The sequence below is a fragment of the Moschus berezovskii genome, chromosome 10 (genome assembly GCF_049115385.1).
Source record: "Moschus berezovskii isolate FMDL1 chromosome 10, NW_MosBer_1.0, whole genome shotgun sequence".
In the NCBI taxonomy this organism is placed as follows: Eukaryota; Metazoa; Chordata; class Mammalia; order Artiodactyla; family Moschidae; genus Moschus; species Moschus berezovskii.
This window is the reverse complement of record NC_142469.1, coordinates 38,264,641-38,286,924: the sequence shown is the minus strand read 5'-3', so window position 1 is coordinate 38,286,924 and position 22,284 is coordinate 38,264,641. Positions and strand designations below refer to the sequence as shown.

The following is a 22,284-nucleotide window of genomic DNA, read 5'->3' as shown; positions in this document are numbered from 1 at the left end:
AGAGGAACCTGACAGGTTACAGTCCATAGCGACACGACTGAAGCAACTTAGCATGCACACAGAAATGTCCTTCTGGTGGCAGTCAGTGAAAATAACTATACTTTACATCTTTTGTGGAAGAGTGAAGGTACTTCAAATTCTTCTTGCATAAGAAATATATAGGGACTTCCCTGATGGCTCAGCGGGTAAGACTCTGGGCTCCCAACGCAGGGGTCCTGGGTTTGATCCCTGGTGAGGGAACTAGATACCCGGTGCTGCAACTGCAATCTCAGTGCTGCCTCTCCGTTGTGTCTGGGTGTTTGTGACCCCATGGACTATAGCCTGCCAGGCTCCTCTGTCCATGGAGTTTCCCAGGCAAGGGTATTGGAGTGGGTTGCCATTTCCTCCTCCAGGGGATCTTCCCCACCCAGGGAATGAACCTGCATCTCTTGGCTCTCCTGCACTGGCAGGCAGATTCTTTACCACTACCCCACGTGGGAAGCCCCCCGATTAAGACCTACTGCAGCCAAATAAATAAATACATATATTTAAATAAGAAATATATAGTTTATCAACAAGGGAGAGGTTACAAATTCTTTTTATATTCTCTCCATACTTTCCATAATTTTTAAATTTTTTACAGAGAACAAATGTTGCTTCGATGATCAGGAAAAATTCCAAGATAGTTTAGAAAACTCCTTGCTGGCTTGGTTCACATATGTCTGAGGCAGTCACCATGAACGTGTCAGTTTCCTGTGTGCACTGGACCTAAGAGCCTAAGGAAGTTCTGTGACCCTCTAGTGCTTGCACAGGGGGCTTCCCAGAACTGAAAACTGAAACAAAGCCTTTTCATGGAGAGACTAGCAGAATTGGCCCCTCTACTCTGTTTCATTTTACTTGGCTTGCTTTTTTTTTCTTTAACTTTTTATATTATATGCTAACTTTTATCTCCATAAGTATTAGGTTCACCAAACTGTAAAACTATGATGGCAGGAATTTTACTTAGCTAAGCTTTCTAAGCCTGTTTTTCTTTTTTTTCCCTAAGCCTAATTTTTAACACCAAGCTACACTTGCCTTGCTTTTTAACCAATGTTGACAAATGGCCAACAGTCCCAAGGTTAGCTCCAGGGCAAAAGCATCTCTTTCCACATCTCTTGAGCACAACCCTACTCAGGCCACAGAAATGGAAAAAACAAGTCTGGCAGAATTTTTTGGCCTTTGTCAGCTCTGCAAACTCAACTGATAAGTTGAAAATCAATGGGTGTCTTCCTCATTGTGGCACCAGTACTCTATACACGTCAGCTAAATTCATGTTATAAACAGTAAAGTTAAAAATATATGTGTTAACATTTCTCCACAGAAGACATACAGATGGCTAATAAACACATGCAAAGATGCTCAACATCACTCATTATCAGAGAAAGGGAAATCAAAACCACAATGAGGTACCATCTCACACCAGTCAGAATGGCTGCTATCCAAAAGTCTACATGCAATAAATGCTGGAGAGAGTGTGGAAAAAAGGGAACCCTCTTACACTGTTGGTGGGAATGCAAACTAGTACAGCCACTATGGAGAACAGTGTGGAGATTCCTTAAAAAACTGGAAATAGAACTGCCAGATGACCCAGCAATCCCACTTCTGGGCATACACACCAAGGAAACCAGAATTGAAAGAGACACATGTACCCCAGTGTTCATTGCAGCACTGTTTATTATAGCCAGGACATGGAAGCAACCTAGATGTCTGTCGGCAGATGAATGGATAAGGAAGTTGTGGTACATATACACAATGGAGTATTACTCAGCTATAAAAAAGAACACACTTGAATCAGTTCTAATGAGGTGGATGAAACTGGAGCCTGAATGAAATAAGTCAGAAATAAGTCAGAAATAAGAATGAAATAAGTCAGAAATAAGTCAGAAATAAGTCAGAAAGAGAAAGACAAATACTGTATATTGACACATATTATGGAATTTAGAAAGATGATGGTAACTACAACCCTATATGAGAGACAGCAAAAGAGACACAAATGTAAAGGACAGACTTTTGAACTCTGTGGGAAAAGGTGAGGGCAGGATGATTTGAGAGAATAGCATTGAAACATGTATATTACCATATGGAAAACAGATGACCAGCGCAAGTTCAATGTATGAAGCAGGGCACTCAAAGCCAGTGCTCTGGGACAGCCAGCGGGGTGGGAAGGGGTGGGGAGGGAGGTGGGAGGTTCAGGATGGGGGGACACATGTAAACCCATGGCTGATTCGTGTCGATGTATGGCGAAGACCACCACAATATTGTAAAGTAATTAGCCTCCTATTAAAATAAATAGATTAATTTTTTAAAATATATGTGTCAGGGTAACATGTACTCCAATGTTCATTGCAGCACTGTTTATAATAGCCAGGACATGGAAGCAACCTAGATGTCCATCTGCAGATGAATGGATAAGAAAGCTTTGGTACATATACACAATGGAGTATTTTTCAGCCATCAAAAAGAATGCATTTGAATCAGTTCTAATGAGGTGGATGAAATTGGAGCCTATTATAAAGAGTGAAGTAGGCCAGAAAGAAAAACGTCAATACAGTATACTAATGCATATATATGGAATTTAGAAAGATGGTAACCTTAACCCTGTATACGAGATTGCAAAAGAGACATAGGTATATAGAACAGTCTTTGGGACTCTGTGGGAGAGGGTGAAGGTGGGATGATTGGGGAGAACGGCATTGTAGCATGTGTATTATCATATGTGAAATGAATCACTAGTCCAGGTTCGACGCATGATACAGGATGCTTGGGGCTGGTGCACGGGGATGACCTGGAGGGAGGATATGGGGAAGAGGGAGGTGGGAGGGGGGTTCAAGAAAGGGAACACATGTACACCCGGGGCGGATTTGTGTCAATGTATGGCAAAACCAACCAATATATTAATGTAAGGTAATTTGCCTCCAATAAAATAAATTTTAAAAAAATAAAATAATAAAATAAAATATATGTGTCAGGGTAAGATAAACCTGGATTGGAAGCCCCATCTTTCCACTTCCTAGCATGAAATACTTGGACGAATTGTTCTGCCTTCTTGAGCTTTAGATTCCCTCAGTGAAAAGGGAATAATCATGTGTACACACAGAGCTTTGTAAACATAACCATCATATGTGTCAGTTCTAGTGACATGGATGAACCTAGAGGCTTATACAGAGTGAAGTAAGTCAGAAAGAAAAGACAAGTATTGTGTGTTAACGCATATATATGGAACCTAGAAACATGGTACTGATGATCTTATTTGCGGGGCGGGAACAGAGACGCAGACGTAGAGCGCAGACTTGTGGACCCAGCAGGGGAAGAAGAGGGTGGGACAAGGGTAAGAGCGCAGCGCTGACACATATACACTACCAGATGCAAGGCAGGTAGCCAGTGGGAAGCGGCTGTGTGACACCGGGAGCTCAACCCCGGGCTCTGTGATGACCTAGATGGGAGGGGTGGGGGGAGGCTCAAGGAGGAGGAGACGTAAGCATACTGCGGCTGTTCCACGTTGTTGTATGGCAGAGGCCAATACAAAATTGCAAAGTAAGGATCCTTCAATGAAAAGATAAAAGATATGCATAGTAAATATTTAGAAAAGTGTTCTGCCTGGAGAATCCCAGGGACGGGGGAGCCTGGTGGGCTGCCGTCTATGGGGTCGCACAGAGTTGGAAACGACTGAAGCGACGACTTAGCAGCAGCAGCAACAGCAGCCCATTTTAACTAATAATCAGTTCGGTTCAGTCGCTCAGTCATGTTCCACTCTTTGCTACCACTGGATTGCAGCACGCCAAGCTTCCCTGTTCATCACCAACTCCCGGAGCTTGCTCAAACTCACGTCCATCGCATTGGTGATGCCATCCAACCATTTCATCCTCTGTCATCCCCTTCTCCTCCTGCCTTCAATCTTTCCCAGCATCAGGGTCTTTCCCGATGAATAAGCTCTTCGCATCAGATGGCCAAAGTATTGGAGTTTCACTTTCAGCATCAGTCCTTCCAGTGAATATTCAGGACTGATTTCCTTTAGGATGGACTGGTTGGATCTCCTTGCAGTCCAAGGGACTCTCAAGAGTCTTCTCCACACCACAATTCAAAAGCAACAGTTCTTTGGACTTCAGTTTTCTTTATAGTCCAACTCTAACATCCATACATGATCACTGGAAAAACCATAGCTTTGACTAGATGGACCTTTGTTGGTAAAGTAATGTCTCTACTTTTTAATATGCTACCTAGGTTGGTCATAGCTTTTCTTGCAAGGAGCAAGAGTCTTTTAATTTCATGGCTGCAATCACCATCTGCAGTGATTGTGGAGCCCCCCCAAAATAAAGTTTCTCACTGTTTCCATTATTTCCCCATCTATTTGCCATGAAATGATGGGGCCAGATGCCATGATCTTAGTTTTCTGAATGTTGAGCTTTAAGCCAACTTTTTCACTCTCCTCTTTCACTTTCACCAAGCGGCTCTTTAGTTCTTCTTTACTTTCTGCCGTAAGAGTGATGTCAGGTTTCCCAATTTGGAACCAGTCTGTTGTTCCATGTCCAGTTCTAACTGTTGCTTCTTGACCTGCATACAAATTTCTCAGGAAGAAGGTAGGTGGTCTGGTATTCACATCTCTTGAAGAATTTTCCACAGTTTGTTGTGATCCACACAGTCAAAGGCTTTGGCATAGTCAAAAAGCAGAAATAGATGCATTTCTGGAACTCTCTTGCTTTTTCGATGATCCAACGGATGTTGGCAATTTGATCTCTGGTTCCTCTGCCTTTTCTAAGTCCAGCTTGAACATCTGGAAGTTCACGGTTCATGTACTGTTGAAACCTGGCTTGGAGAATTTTGAGCATTACTTTGCTAGCGTGTGAGATGAGTGCAATTGTGTGGTAGTCTGAGCATTCTTTGGCATTGCCTTTCTTTGGGATTGGAATGAAAACTGACCTTTTCCAGTCCTGTGGCCACTGCTGAGTTTTCCAAATTTGCTGGCATATAGAGTGCAGCACTTTCACAGCATCATCTTTTAGGATTTGAAATAGCGCAACTGGAATTCCATCACCTCCACTAGCTTTGTTTGTAGTGATGCTTCCTAAGGCCCACTTGACTTCACATTCTAGGATGTCTGGCTCTAGGTGAATGATCACACCATTGTGATTATCTGGGTCATAAAGATCTTTTTTGTACAGTTCTTCTGTATATTCTTGCCACTTCTTAATATCTTCTGCTTCTGTCAGGTCCATACCATTTCTGTCCTTTATTGTGCTCAGCTTTGCATGAAATGTTCCCTTGGTATCTCTAATTTTCTTGAAGAGATCTGTACTCTTTCATATTCTATTGTTTTCCTCTATTTCTTTACATCAATCACGGAGCAAGGGTTTCTTATCCCTCCTTGCTATTCTTTGGAACTCTGCATTCAAATTGGTATATCTTTCCTTTACTCCTTTGCCTTTTGCTTCTCTTCTTTTCTCAGATACTTAAGGCTTCCTCAGACAACCATTTTGCCTTTTTGCATTTCTTTTTCTTGGGGATGGTCTTGATCACTGCCTCCTGTAAAATGTCACAAACCTCCGTCCATAGTTCTTCAGGCTCTCTATCAGATCTAATGCATTGAATCTGTTTGTCACTTACACTGTATAATTGTAAGGGATTTTATTTAGGTCATACCTGAATGGTCTAGTGGTTTTCCCTGCTGCTGCTAAGTCACTTCAGTCGTGTCTGACTCTTCGCAACCCCATAGACTGCAGCCTACCAGGTTCCTCCGTCCATGGGATTTTCCAGGCAAGAGTACTGGAGTGGGATGCCATTGCCTTCTCCGTGGTTTTCCCCACTTGCTTCAATTTAAGTCTGAATTTGACAATAAGGAGTTCGTGATCTGAACCATAGTCAGCTCTCTGTCTTGATTTTGCTGACTGTATAGAGCTTCTCCATCTTTGGGTGCAAAGAATATAACCAATCTGATTTCGGTATTGACCATCTCATGATGTCCATGTGTAGAGTGTTCTCTTGTGTTGTTGGAAGAGTGTGCTATGGCCAGTGGGTCCTCTTGGCAAAAACTCTGTTAGCCTTTGCCCTGCTTCATTTTGTACTCCAAGGCCAAATTTGCCCATTACTCCAGGTATTTCTTGACTTCCTACTTTTGCATTCCAGTCCCCTATAATGAAGAGGACATGTTTTTTGTGTGTTAGTTCTAGAAGGTCTTGTAGGTCTTCATAGAACTGTTCAACTTCGGCTTCTTCAGCATTACTGGTCGGGGCATAGACATGGATTACTGTGATATTGAATGGTTTGCCTTCAAAACGAACAGAGATCATTTTGTCGTTTTTGAGATTGCATCCAAGTACTACATTTCGGACTCTTTTGTTGACCATGATGGCTACTCCATATCTTCTAAGGAATTCTTGCCCACGGTAGTAGATATAATGGTCATCTGAGTTAAATTCACCCATTCCAGTCCATTTTAGTTTGCTGATTCCTAGAATGTTGACGTTCACTCTTGCCATCTCCTGTTTGACCACTTCCAATTTGCCTTGATTCATGGACCTAACATTCCAGGTTCCTATAAATTATTGCTCTTTACAGCTCGGGCCTTGCTTCTATCACCAGTCACATCAACAACTGGGTGTTGTTTTGGCTTTGGCAAAACTAATCTGCATTCACCTGATAAAGGGAAAAGGTTCTCTATGCTTAATAATTGAAAACGACTATTCCTTGGATTCAGTTAAGAATATGACTGGTATTTACTATGTAGGCTAGTCTATATACTTTGTAAATAAAAATGGAGACAAATTTAAGCTCCGACACCACACTTTGTCCTCAAAGAAACTGTCCATTCAGGTTCACGTCATCTCTGAGACTGGCTGCATAGTCAGCAGTCTTTTCAGGGTTTGTCATCACGCAGATAGAAGTGGAAGGATTTGCAACATCAAGGTCTTTTTTTCAAGAGATCAACAGTCCCAGAGGTGCAAATTTATGTGTAAATTCATTTGTTACTTTATATGAAAGAAAGCCTAGAAAAAGACATATTAGAATGAAGAATAGATTAAACACACTGAGTCTTGGACAGGTCATTTATTTTATTTTTTGGCTTCATCCCTTCAGTTCAGTTCAGTTCGGTCACTCAGTCATGTCCAAATCTTTGCGACTCCATGGACTGCAGCACGCCAAGCTTCCCTGTCCACCAACTCCCAGAGCTTGCTCAAACTCATGACCATCTCATCCTCTGTCGTCCCCTTCTCCTCTCACCTTCAAACTTTCTCAGCATCGGGGTGTTTTCCAATGAGTCAACTCTTCACATGAGGTAACCAAAGTATTGGAGTTTCAGCTTTAGCATCAGTCCTTCCAATGAACACCCAGGACTTATCTCCTTTAGGATGGACTGGTTGGATCTCCTTGCAGTCCAAGGGACTCTCAAGAGTCTTCTCCAACACCACAGTTCAAAAGCATCAATTCTTCAGCACTCAGCTTTCTTTATAGTATAACTCTCACATCCATACATGACCACTGGAAAAACCATAGCTTTGACTAGGTGGACCTTTGTTGGTAAAGTAATGTCTCTGCTTTTTGATATGCTGTCTAGGTTGGTCATAGCTTTTGTTCCAAGGAGCAAGTGTCTTTTAATTTCATGGCTGCAGTCACCTTCTGCAGTGATTTTGGAGCCCAAGAAAATAAAACCTGTCACTGTTTTCACTGTTCTCCCATCTATTTGCCATTAAGTGATGGGACCGGATGCCATGATCTTAGATTTCTGAATGTTGAGTTTTAAGCCAACTTTTTCACTCTCCTCTTTCACTTTCATCAAGAGGCTCTTTAGTTCTTCTTCACTTCCTGCCTTAAGGGTGGTGTCATCTGCAAATCTTACGTTATTGATATTTCTCGTGGCAATCTTGATTCCAGCTTAAACCATCCCTTATATGGAAGATTTGTACTATATAATCTCTAAAATTTCTGCTTTTCTAAAAATATGATCTGTGTTCAGATATTGTGTCTCGTTTGAAAAACATTAATTATAGACCACAGGCAGCATAAAATGTATTAGAAAATGATGAGTTGAGGAAGAAAGGGCTTTGGAGTTCTGTAGACCTTGTTGAAATTCAAACTTGCAGGGTTATAAGGAGAACTAATGATAACATATAAAAAATCACATGGAACTTGTTGATGCTCAACAAATGCAAAAAATAAAAGTATTGTTCTTGGGATTATGACTAATTAATGCATCTGATTAGTCATTAAGAAAATATCAAATGTGAGCAGCAATATATAAGCCAAGGCAGCTGCCAAAAAATTTATGACTAAAAATATTTGTTTATTGAATTTTTAACATGAGATTCTTCAACTTTTTTAGGAGATGCTTTAAAATACACCATAATTCACATCACAGGTCCTCCTATATTATAAACACATATAACAAATATGTGCTGCAGAATTAACCCACTTTGAAGGTATTAACCATATACTGGTATTACAAAAGGGTTCAACTGCACAGTTAAATCAACATCTAGAAACTGTAGACAGTAAGACATAAAATTGTGCATTGAAAATTACAGCTTAACTGAATTCTAAATCAGGTTGAAATTTTTGTGAAGATTTATCAAGCTGAGGAAAATCTGGAACAATTCTTCATTTACCTAAACATGATTTTACTCTGAGAAAAAAATACCAAAAATTACATCATCCTAAAAAAGAGGTAGATGTCAAGTAGGTGTTTGGAGGATATGTGGAAAGATATGGGTGCTTGAACTTGCAAACCATGGAGAAAGTGTATCAGATTTGGGTAATTTCTAAAATCGAGGAGAGGAATTGCATTAGATCTGGGGTATATGCATGAATGGACTCCTTGCTCTACAGACATGGAGACACATGTATCCTATTTGTTTCTTCATGAATCTTTTTCATCAATGAAACAAAAATTGGGGAGTGGGAACAAGGAGACTAGTTTTCCAAACTATAATATACTTGAAAATGTCTTTCTGATAGGCCCATCCAACTGATAGCACTATCTAGGACATTCTTTTTTTTCTTTTACTTTTCAATCTAAACAATGCGAAATGTAGATAGATAATGAAAATTCCCTATAACTTTATCCCCTAAGAGTTAGCAACTCTAGTTAACAGCTTGGTGAAATTTCCAGATCGTTTCCTTTTTGGCTGTTACACGATAATGCAACAAAGAACATCCTGTCGCACACATCATTGTGCAATTTGTAAGCACTTCTACCTAGAAGTAAACTTGCTGGGTCAAAGAATACACAGCAAAAGTTGGCCGATTTTATGTCTACCAATAGTGTATGAAAGTGCTTAAAATATTTTAGACCTCTTACACTGCTAGCAGTTGTGAATAAAAATGGTCAGGACCTGAGTTTCTATCCTTTTCAAAGAGATCATTTAAAACCACATGGAGCCCAGCCTGTGCTCTGTGACGACCTTGAGGGAGGGAATAGGGTGGGGAGGGAGGTTCAAGAGGGAAGGGGAATATATATACATAGAAATATATAATTATGACTGATTTGTGTTGTTGTACTACAAAACTAATACAATATTGTAAAGCAACTTTCCTCCAATTAAAAAAATTTTTAAGTAATTCTAGTAATAAAATAAAATAGATCCTGAAGGAAAAAGCTGAAGTATCATTAGTATTGAATGATAATGTATATGCCTTTTTAAAAATAATAATCCTAATTTACTGCTTTTCTCCTCTCTTCCCCATCCCTGCTTTTATTTTTTTTAAATAGCTATCTAACTTTACCCAAATGTTAGCTCTAGAAGATTTTCTTCTGCTGGCCAGTGGAACAGAGTCAGTAGAAAACGACACTTTCAAAACTCTGAGTACTTTGAAGACCTTGGAACTTTGGAAAAATAAGTTAAGACGGGTCCCCCCTGCTCTCCCGGCCAGTCTTGAAGTGTTAAAACTAAATGATAATTCAATATATGTCCTTCACGGATCTGATTTTGAAGGACTGAAGAAATTAAAAATCCTTGAACTGAAAAACAATCTGATCTCTTCCGTCTCTCCCACCATGCTCTCCTCCCTTGTCAGTCTCCAAAGCTTGATGTTAGATGCCAACAACATCGAGAATGTGGAGGGACCGCTGGCACTTCCCCACCTGAAACACCTGAGCATGGAGAATAACAAGCTACATCTCATACCAGCTAGCTTCTTCACTTCCCTTCAGTCTCTGCAATTTCTCAGTTTCAGCAGTAACTTTCTGACTAAAATTCCTATTAACCTGCCCAAATCTTTGCTCTCTTTAAAAATGGAGAGAAACCGGCTCAAAGCGGTGAGGTTTCGAGATATGAAACACTTGGAGAATCTTTCCCACCTTTACCTGTCAGAAAACTCACTCTCTTCCATCGAGGGGGCACAACTCCTTGCCAATTTAACCACCCTTGAGGTGTCCCAAAACCAACTTCAGACGTTGCCCCTCCGACTACCAGCCCGGCTACAAAAGCTGGATATCAGCAATAATCTGATTCGGAAAGTCACGGCCCAAGATTTTCGGGACCTCCGAGATTTGAAACACTTGTTTCTGGACAACAACATTGTCAGCTTGTTTGAAGCTGGAGCCCTGCAGAAGTGTTCCCAGCTCTCCAATCTGGCCTTGGAGCAGAACCTACTCCTGTCTATACCTTTGCGGTAAGTGAGCCTTATCATCTATGGAACTTACCAGAGAAGTCTTCCAAAGATGGGGGCAACGAAGTACATTATACAATAAGAAAAGTAGTCCAAGTAAACATAATTTATCTGATTAAAGCTATCCAAGGGTTCAGAGGCAGAAGTTTTAAACAAGGGTTTGGAATCTCCAGCCCTCAAGCTGACTCCTACACTAACTTACCTTGCCTGTGGGACAAGATACCAACAGGAGATCTATATTAGAAGCAACTGCAGCTTCAGGGAAGTATGGTAATAAACATCACGGGGGGCTGTTACTTGTAAAAATGTGTCCTGGTTTTCTAAACTATGGCCTAGATCCAGCAACAGACTGACTAGGCATGTGCTCAAGGGGGTGCATGCTTAGTCCTGTCTGACTCTTTACGACCCCATGGACTGTAGCTGCCAGGTTCCTCTGTCCATGGAATTTTGCAGGCAAGAATATTGGAGTGGGTTGCCGTTTCCTACTACAGGGGATCTTCCTGACCCAAGGATGGAACTCGTGTCTCTTACATCTTCTGCATTGGCAGGCAGATTCCACCGCACCATTTGGGAAGCAAGGCATGTGCTTAACCACTAGCAAAGCAAGGATCCCAGGGAAAATGGAGGGGGGAAATGTAGTAAGACATTTATATTTTTAAAAGCATTGAAATAGTATATAAGGGAAAAATCAAAACCTTGAAATGTAATGTTGTATTTATTGTGAATGATGTATTCAGGAGCCTGATGTGTTTCTCAGTGCTGTGGGGTGCTGCTTAGTCTTCTGTGGGCCGGTTTGTGAGTGGGAGTCAGTTTGTGTCGGTCTTACTTGGGGTTTTCAGGTGTTTCTTCTACTCCCTTTCTCTCTCACACAAACACAGATGTATCCTCATACTCTGGAACCTAATAATTTTTTTCCAAATATCCCTCCTTCTATCCCCAACCCACTGTACTTGTTCCCCTCTAGCCAAGTCATCAGTTCAGTTCAGTTCAGTTCAGCCACTCAGTCGTGTCCGACTCTCCGCGACCCCATGAATCACAGCACGCCAGGCCTCCCTGTCCATCACCAACTCCTAGAGTTCACTCAGACTCATGCCCATCATGTCGGTGATGCCATCCAGCCATCTCATTCTCTGTCGTTCCCTTCTCCTCCCACCCCCAATCCCTCCCAGCATCAGAGTCTTTCCCAGTGAGTCAACTCGTCGCATGAGGTGGCCAAAGTATTGGAGTTTCAGCTTTAGCATCAGTCCCTCCAATGAACACCCAGGACTGGCTGGATCTCCTTGCAGTCCAAGGGACTCTCAAGAGTCTTCTCCAACACCACAGTTCAAAAGCATCAATTCTTCGGCGATCAGCTTTCTTCACAGTCCAACTCTCACATCCATACATGACCACGGGAAAAACCATAGCCTTGACTAGACGGACCTTTGTTGGCAAAGTAATGTCTCTGCTTTTTAATATATTATCTAGGTTGGTAATAACTTTCCTTCCAAGGAGTAAGCGTCTTTTAATTTCATGGCTGCAATCAGCATCTGCAGTGATTTTGGAGCCCAAAAAAATAAAGTCTGATACTGTTTCCACTGTTTGCCTATCTATTTCCCATGAAGTGATGGGACCAGATGCCATGATCTTTTCTGAATGTTGAGTTTCAAGCCAACCTTTTCACTCTCCTCTTTCACTTTCATCAAGAGGCTTTTGAGTTCCTCTTTACTTTCTGCCATAAGGGTGGTGTCATCTGCATATCTGAGGTGATTGATATTTCTCCCAGCAATCTTGATTCCAGCTTGTGCTTCTTCCAGCCCAGCATTCCTCATGATGTACTCTGCATATAAGTTAAATAAGCAGGGTGACAATATACAACCTTGACATACTCCTTTTCCTATTTGGAACCAGTCTGTTGTTCCATGTACAGTTCTAACTGTTGCTTCCTGACCTGCAGAGAGGTTTCTCATTAGGCAGGTCATGTGGTTTGGTATTCCCATCTCTTTCAGAATTTTCCATAGTTTATTGTGATCCACACAGTCAAAGGCTTTGGCATAGTCAATGAAGCAGAAATAATCTGTAACTAATATGTTCATGTTAATTGACTCTGTTTATTTAACTTTTATCCCATGTTTCACCTTTTAAAGTAGAATAGAAATAGAAAAGTACTATTATTCTCCTAAAAAAGATACTATGTTGTTTATTAAACGTGCCTATCAGCAGATTCTTTTTCTTTTCAGCACTTTATAGAAAAAAGGCTTCCTAAGAGTCGGACACGACTGAGCGACTGAACTGAACTGAACACTATTATCATTATCAAATTTCTCACAATTAATATATCAACTTCGGGCTTCTGTAGGATCCTGTGGCACTAGATTTACTTATTGTCATTGTTCATTATGATAAATTTTCTTATCAATGAGAAAGGAATAAAATTATCTTTTATATGGACAGATGTTCATTTTGCTCCTAGTTGAAAAAGGGATTTAAGTATATGGTTTATTAACTATCCCCAGTGCAAAACATCAAAAGGTGATTTTTCAAACTGAAATCTGTATTTAAAATTCTATAGTGAGAATGATTTGAAAGTAATCAATTTCTCTTAATGAGTAAGCATGCATATACAATCAATTTAATTTAACAAGTATGTTTTGGCACTCACCACGTGCCAGGTACTTTACCAGGCACTTGGGATACATCAGTCTAATAAAGGGATAAAGCTTCTTGCTCTTAAATTCTAGCAATGAAAGAATGACAACATAATATATAAGTAAACTATATGGCATTTAGATATTGTTAGGTGTTTTAATTAACAACAAAAAACAAGCAGGGTTACCAGGTTCAAGACTATAAAGAGTGGGGGTAGCTGGTTGTAATTTCTAATAAGGTAAGAATGGTACTCCCCTTGTAAAGGTAAGCTTTAAGCAAAGACTGGAAGAAAGTGACAGATTTAGCTCTAATGCTATTTGTGGGTCGGTGGGCAGGGTGGGGGGGGTGGGAATGTTCTAGACACAACAGTCAGTACAAAGGCCCTAAGGCTAGAGCATGTGGGCAGTATTTCAAGACTCTCATTCTTAAGACCAAGATCATGGCATCCGGTACCATCACTTCATGGCAAATAGATGGGGAAGCAATGGAAATGGTAACAGGTTTTATTTTCTTGGGCTCCCAAATCACTGCAGATGGTGACTGCAGTCATGAAAGTAAAAGATGCTTGCTCCTTGGAAGAAAAGCTCTGACAAACCTAGACAGCGTTATTAAAAAGCAGAGACATCACTTTGCTGACAAGGGTCTGTATAGTCAAAGGTATGGTTTTTCCAGTAGTCATGTACAGACGTGAGAGTTGGACCATAAAGAAGGCTGAATGCTGAAGAACTGATGCTTTTGAACTGTGGTGTTGGAGAAGACTCTGGAGAGTCCCTTGGACTGCAAGGAGATCAAATAAGTCAATCCTAAAGGAAATCAACCCTGAATATTCATTGGAAGGACTGATGCTGAAGCTGAAGCACCAGTACCCTTTGACTACCTGATGTGAAGAACTGAGTCATTGCAAAAGACGCTGATTGCTGGGAAAAATTGAAGGCAGAAGGCGATGATAGAGGATGAGATGATTGAATGGCATCACCAATTCAATGGACATGAGTTTGAGCAAACTCTGGAAGACAGTGAAGGACAGGGAAGCCTGGCGTGCTGTAGTTCATGGGGTTGCAAAGAGTCAGACATGACAGACTGAACAACAACATTCTTGTTATTTAAATAATTTCTCTACTATATTTTTGATTACTGCATGCTCCTCCAAAAAATACACATCAAATAAAAAGTCACAAAACAAGTTAGGGAGTGACTATATCACCTAAGGATTCTCAGCGGGCTATGACAGCCATGGACAAAACTGTGAACTTGGTGAATTTTTCTACTGAGGTGACTTTTAGAAAGCATTTGGGGAAGTAATCCTGCTAAGTTTAATGAGTGAAAAGTAGCTTAGTTATTCTTAATTACTTCTGACAGAGTATCTGTGTTTTAATAAGTGACTATAGAAAGCACAATGCTTTTACCCAACAGAGTGTATAATGGGTTTGCAGCCTGCTGCTTAAAACTCAACATTCAAAAAACTAAGATCATGGCATCTGGTCCCATCACTTCATGGCAAATAGATGGGAAAACAATGGAAACAGTGAGAGACTTTCTATTTTGGGGCTCCAAAATCACTGCAGATGGTGACTGCAGCCATGAAATTAAAAGACGCTTACTCCTTGGAAGGAAAGTTATGATCAACTTAGACAGCATATTAAAAAGCAGAGACATTACTTTGTCAACAAAGGTCCGTCTAGTCAAGGCTATGGTTTTTCCAGTGGTCATGTATGGATGTGAGAGTTGGACTATAAAGAAAGCTGAGTGCCGAAGAATTGATGCTTTTGAACTGTGGTGAAGACTCTTGAGAGTCCCTTGTACTGCAGGAGGATCCAACCAGTCCATCCTAAAGGAAATCAGTCCTGAATATTCATTGGAAGGACTGATGATGAAGCTGAAACTCCAATACTTTGGCCACCTGATGCGAAGAACTGACTCATTGGAAAAGACCCTGATGCTGGGAAAGATTAAAGGCGGGAGGAGAAGGGGATGATAGAGGATGAGATGGTTGGATGGCATCACTGACTCAATGGACATGAGTTTGAGCAAACTCCAGGAGTTGGTGATGGACAGGGAAACAGTCTGCAGTGCTGCAGTCCATGGAGTCGCAAAGAGTTGGACACTTCTGAGCCACTGAACTGAACTGAAGCCTGCTGCTGCTACTGCTCAGTCGCTTCAGTCCTGTCAGACTCTTTGCAACCCTATGGACTGTAGCCTGCCAGGCTCCTCTGTCCATGGAATTCTCCAGGCAAGAACACTGGAGTGGGTTTCCATGCCCTCCTCCAGAGGATCTTCCCAGTCCAGGCATTGAACCCAGGTCTCCTGGATTGCTTCCCTGATGGCTCAGAGGTTAAAGCGTCTGCCTGCAATGCAGGAGACCTGGGTTTGATCCCTGGGTCAGGAAGACCCCCTGGAGAAGGAAATGGCAACCTACTCCAGTATTCTTGCCTGGAGAATCCCATGGATGGAGGAGCCTGGTGGGCTACAGTCCACGGGGTCACAAAGAGTCAGACAGGACTGAACGACTTCACTTACTTACTTACTTACTCCTGCATTGCAGGCAGATTTTTTTATCACTGATCCACCAGGGAAGCCCTTGTATGCCTGAGCTAACCCTAATTTTCAAATCTGATTTCACAATTGAATTATCTGGATAACTTTTAAAAAGCCCATTCATGCCTAGACCTCACTTCAAACCAATTATGTCATCACCCCAGGCATCAGTATTTTTAAAAAGCTCTCCAGATGAATACCAGAAAAGGACAATGGGGCAAGTAATGAGCTACCAGGGGGTATATGCCCACGAGGCATAAATGAAGCCACGCCACTCTCTACTCTGTGAGAAAACCTGGCCTGTGTTCTTATAGAAAGTGATTTTTAAATTCCCCATCATGGCCACCAAACCCCTACTCTGCAATTTTTCTTTGAACTGGAAATTTGGAAGGATCCAAAAAAGTTTTTCCATGGTTTCCCTCCTATAAAGAATTAAAATACAATACTGTCTATTCCTTGGGCTTCCCTGGTGACTCAGCCATAAAGAATCTGCCTGCTAATGCAGGAGATGTGCCTTTGTTCCCTGGGTTGGGAAGATCCCCTGAAGGAGGAAATGGCAACCCACTCCAGTATCCTTGCCTGAAAAATTCCATGGACAGAGGAGCCTGGCGGCCTACAGTCCATGGGGTCGCAAGAGAGCTGGACACGAGCGACTCAACCACAACTTAGAATTTAGACTACGCAGAATCTGGGTCTCACTTTTTACTGCTTCTCATTTCACCAGTCTGCAGCTCAGGGAACAAAGATAAGTTACACCACTTCTTCATTATTCACAGTTTGGATAATTCAAATCCAGAATAGCTTTCTACAACCTAACGAAGCCAGTTAGCATTTTCTCTTACACTCAAGTGCCATCTACTGACAAAATGGGGGTGTGCCTCTTTTTACTCTAAAAAGGGATACTGCCCAAAGAACAAACAGTATTTCTAGACACTTGTTTGTCTTAAAATCAGGGCTACATTTTTATAGAAATCAGACTTATAAAGACAAATTATATCAAAGAAATAAATGACTGCCAAAAGATCACAAAAGCAGGAAATCACTGATTTCTCTTACAATACCATTTTGATTATCCATAGTAACATGAAAGAAAAAAAAAGATACTCCTAAGAACAGGTAGTTTTTGGCTACCCAGCTGATAACTGAATAACTGTGTTTGTTTAAAAGAAAAGTTTGGCTTGCTCATTGTCTTTAGTTAACATTTTTATGTGACTTCTGTGCAGTGAACACTTGGAAAATCAGAAGCTTTAAAATGCTAAATAACTGGAACTTCCCCAATGGCCCAGTGGTTAAGACTCCACTTCCAATACAAGTGGCGTGGGTTCAATCCCTAGTCGGGGAACAAAGATCCCACGTGCTGTGGATGTGGCCAAAAAACGAGCTAAATAATTTACCTGAAGTCACACACTAGTAGATAGAATAGCCAGAGTTAGAACTCAAAGTCTCAATAAGTAGATTTGACTCTTGAGTTTACCATATCTTTCCTCAGCTGTGCCTCTTGTACCCTCAATAGCTACAGAGCCTTGGTTGCCGCATCATCACCAATTAACAGTCCATTTTTTCTTGGGGAAAAAAAATAGCTACACACAGATTTTCTGTATAACTTTTAGAGATGTAAGCTGGATAAGCTGGTGTGTACACAAAGTTACATTCTCTCAGGGATTAATTTCAAACTGAATTTAATTGTGGATATCAATTTGAAAATTGTTAATTGTATTAACAACAAACTTATTAAGAGAAAATGTCTTTGCAGAAGCTTATACCACACTATTAAAATGTATGAAGTGATTTTCCCTGGTAAATTAACCTATTTTGTTAGGTAAATTTAATTCCAAATTTAAAAAAAGTCACTTTAAACAAGCATGACTTTTAAATATTCAAAAGCACAAACACTTATGTATGTATATGTATTATATGGTTTAGGAGATGAATACAAATATAAAATTAATAAACATAAATATATACAACTATAAAATGTAAATATCAAAGAAAAAAACCAAGGGCAAAATTTAGGCTAAGTGCCAGTACCGTGGGCTTCCCTGGTGGCTCAGATGGTAAAGAATCTGCCAGCAATGCAGGAGACTAGGGTTCAATCCCTGGGTTGGGAAGATCCGCTGAAGAAGAAAATGGCTACCCATTCCAGTAAACTAAAAGATTAACCTTTTAGAATTAAATTCATCTAAAAATTACACTATAACAAACAAAAGGTAATATTGTTGTAAAATATGGTTAAATCCATTTGTTTCTTTCTCTTTGGCATAGCAATCATAGGACTGAGACCACCATAAAAAATCCCAGTGAATACTAAAAAGCATGAAATAGAATAGGTTCACACAGCATGAAGATAGCATTTGGGGGGTATTTTGCAGGACTTTTTTCCCATAAAACTTTTTTACTTATTGCACTTCATAAAGAGAATAGCACTTAATGGAAAGTTCTTGACTCACAGAAAAATTTTCAGTTCACAACTGTGATCCTTTTTTATTTTTATCAACAGTTGTTAGCATGAAATTTTTCAAATTGGTATCCACAGTTAAAATTTTTTCCCTGATTATACAACAATACCTGTTCAAGGTTGAAAGCTTTGTATGCTGAGAAATAAAGGAGTCATGCATAACTGCTCAATCAGAACTCATGTCTGGCCATAAGTTGCTGTTATGTATTTCATATCAGTCAATTTTGTCTTCTGTTTTCCCCATTTAACATTATTGTGTAGCTTTTTTCTTTTTCTGTTTATTTTTGTTTTAATAAATATCCAATTTTATAAATGGACCCAGAGATCTTAATTCATTCAGTGAGTTATGGTTATTTATACTTGCTAGTCTCTTTTGATGCTCAAATTTCATTAGTAGGAGCCTCTCCAAGTTGGTTCCTGTGTTCATGGGACACAATTCCATTATCTCTCTTTTTTTTTTTTAAATTGTGGTAAAACACACATAACATAAAATTTACCACGTTAACCCTTTTAAAATGTACAGTTCAATATTAAGTATATTTGCATTGTTGTGCAACCAGTGTCCAGAACTTTTTAATCTTGTGAAACTGAAACTCTGTAACCATTAAACAGCTCCTCATTTCCTCTCTCCCCTAAATCCCTGACAACCACTATTCTCCTTTCTGTTTCTATGAAATTGACTACTCTAGACATCTTATATAAGTAGAATCATACAGTGGTTTTCTTTTGAAGTGAAGTGCTTGTCCATTAGTCATGTCAGACTCTTTGTGATTCCATGGACTGTAGCCCACCAGGCTTCTCTGTCCGTGGAATTATCTAGGCAAGAATACTGGAGGGGGTTGTCATTCCCTTCTCCAGGGAATCTTCCTGACCCAGGCATTGAGTCCGGGTCTCCTACATTGGGGCAGATTCTTTAATGTCTGAGCCACCAGGGAAGTAACCCTTTTATGACTGGCTTTTTTCCCACTGATCATAGTATCCTTATTCATGTTGGAGCATGAGTCAGAATTTCCTTCGTTTTAAAGCTGGATAATATTCCATTGTAGGTACATATATTTTGTATTTTGCTTACTCATTCATCAATCAATGGACATTTGGATTGCTTCCACATTTTAACTATTGTGAATTTGACATGGGAGTATAACATGGGTACATAACTATCTCTTTGAGAACTTCCTTTCAATTCTTTTGAATATATACACAAAAGTGGAATTGCTGGATCATATGGCAATTGTAGTTTTAATCTGGGGAGGACCACCATACTGTTTTCCATATCGTCTGTACCACTTCTACTCCCATCCACAGGGCACAAAGGTTCCAATTTCTCCACAGTCTTGTTAACACTTGCTATTTTCTGTATTGTTGATAGCAGCCATCATGATGGGTGTTCCACTAATCTCTGAACACTTCATTGCATTCTGGTTCAGATGTTCTAGCTTACTTTGCCCCAGACATGGAATTAGCCATTTTTTCAAGATTTTCACTGGAAGAGAAAAATATATGAATATAAAATAGAAGAAATCAGAGGGTTAGAAGATAAGTCCTATGAGAAAGGGTTAAAGACCAACAGGTAAGACTGAGGTTTGTACTTTTAATTAACTTTTCAAAATAAAGCTTATTTTCTAGCTTCAGAGGGAACAGAACGGCACAGCAAAGGTGGATGCTGCTCAGTCTGAGTTGCCTTGGCAGTTTGGAATGATGGTCACAGCCTCCTCTCACATCCTGTTTCCATGCTTTTGCAGGCTCCCAGGAACCTTAGCCAGGCTGGACCTAAAAGGCAATGCCATCCAGGACATTGCTGAGAGGGAGGTCAAGGATCTGAAGCAGCTTCAGGTTCTAAACCTCAGGAACAACAAGCTTTCCGCTTTAGACCTCAAAGCCCTGGAGGTGCTGCCTCGCCTCCGGCACCTGTATCTGGATGGAAATCCGTGGAATTGCACCTGCAGCCTCCTGAGAGCCAGGGAGGTCCTCAAGGCCAAGGGCACAGATGTGAGGGGAGGACAGTGTGCGGCACCAGCTGAACGGCAAGGGGAGAGCTGGATGTCCTCCAAGAAGATCATGAAGCAATGTGAGCATCACTTACGTCTGACCGAGAAAAGCAAAGAGACCAAAAAGAAACCAAAGCTGGAGGAGCACGCCAGCATCAGAATCAGCGTGGATGATGATTATTATGATTATGAGATAGATTAAGGATGAGCTTTGTTTGCAGTTTAGAAAAAGGTTTTGTTTCTTTCTTTCTTAAAAGTAGACCTCATTTTTAGAGCAGTTTTAGGTTCATAGCAGAATTGAGAGCAAAGTACAGAGATTTCCTGTTTAACCCCTACCCCTACACAAACATAGCCTCCCCCATTACAACATGTCCCACCAGACGTGGAACATTTATTACAGTTGATGAACCTGTATCAACGCATCATAATCACCTAAAGTCCACAGTTTACATTGGGGTTCACTCTTGGTGTTGTACATACTATCAGTCAGTTCAGTCACTCAGTCGTGTCCAACTCTTTGTGACCCCGTGGACTGCAGCACGCCAGGCCTCCCTGTCCATCACCAACTCCCAGAGTTTACTCAAACTCATGTCCATTGAGTCAGTGATGCCATCCAACTATTTCATCCTCTGTCATCACCTTCTTCTCCCACCATCAATCTTTCCCAGCATCAGGGTCTTTTCCAGTGAGTCAGTTCTTCGCATCAGGTGGCCAAAGTATTTGAGTTTCAGCATCAGTCCTTCCAATGAATATTCAGGACAGATTTCCTTTAGGATGGACTGGTTTGATCTCTTTGCTGTTCAAGTGACTCTCAAGAGTCTTCCCCAATACCACAGTTCAGAAGCATCAATTCTTCTGTACATACTATGGGTTTGGACAAATACATAATGACATGTATTCACCATTATAGTATCACACAGAGTAGTTTCACTGCCCTAAAGTCCTCTTTGCTCCACAAAAAATGCTTTTTAATGTTCAATCTCTTAAGCAGAAATATATAATACATTTAGATATGCAAGATTTTTAAATAAGTTTTTCTTTTTTTTAATGAATGAAATGACAGTTAAGTTGAAATGATGGTTAACATAAGCTGAGGTGGGAGGAGTAACGTAGAAAAGATCAATGGTCAGAAGAAGATGTACATTCCTACCATGTTAAAAGTAATTTGTGTTTTATACTGAAACCGAGACAAACAGTAATGCCCAATAAAACTACCATGTAACTTCCTGTAAGTTGAGCAGATCGTTTTATCAAATAAAAAGTGATGATTTCATATATGAAGCTGGTACCTAAAGGCCTACACTATACACTCTTGCTTACAAGAAATAAAACCTGACTCTAACTTCAAGCAGAAAAGAATTTATTGGAAAGACTGGGACTAGCTCACAGAATCAAAGGAAAAACTGGAGCATATGGTAAGGATGGAGATCTGGTCTACCCCCAGGGCCCCAGGGAAAAGAACGTAATGGAGAGTCCCTGAGCTTTTTCAGGGTTCTCTCTGCAGAAGGAAATGTTCCACTATTATCAATGTTATTAATAGCTCCCCTCTTCTCAAGAGTCACATCCTCAGAGGGAGAGACTAATTGTTCTAGCTTGAGTCACATGTTTGCCTTTAACTAAGGGACGGAAGCCAAGGCTACTTTGACAGTCTCCCCATGACCAAAGGGAAATCAGAAAGGGAAATGTAAACTGGCACTGTAATTACCACAGATGTCCCTATACCAGGCCCCTGAAAAGAGCATGCTTTCAGTCAGTTCAGTTCAGTCGCTCAGTCGTGTCCGACTCTTTGCGACCCCATGAATCACAGCACGCCAGGCCTCCCTGTCCATCACCAACTCCCAGAGTTTACTCAAACTCATGACCATCGAGTCGATGATGCCATCCAGCCATCTCATTCTCTGTTGTCCACTTCTCCTCCCGCCCCCAATCCCTCCCAGCACCAGAGTCTTTTCCAGTGAGTCAACTCGTCGCATGAGGTGGCCAAAGTATTGGAGTTTCAGCTTTAGCATCAGTCCTTCCAATGAACACCCAGGACTGATCTCCTTTCCGGGGACCATAGAC

At 40.7% G+C, this 22,284-nt stretch overlaps 1 protein-coding gene across 1 annotated transcript in view; it reads left to right on the top strand.

Annotated features, from left to right (window-relative positions):
* LOC129561248 (nephrocan-like) overlaps nucleotides 1-20,425 on the top strand; it is a 33,155-nt gene extending 12,730 nt beyond the window's left edge. Inside the window, exons 3-4 of the mRNA XM_055433761.2 lie at nucleotides 9,719-10,620; nucleotides 19,978-20,425. Of these exons, the coding sequence (XP_055289736.2) occupies nucleotides 9,719-10,620; nucleotides 19,978-20,425 (1,350 nt within the window). The remainder of the gene's footprint in view (nucleotides 1-9,718; nucleotides 10,621-19,977) is intronic.
* Nucleotides 20,426-22,284: the final 1,859 nt, after the last annotated feature.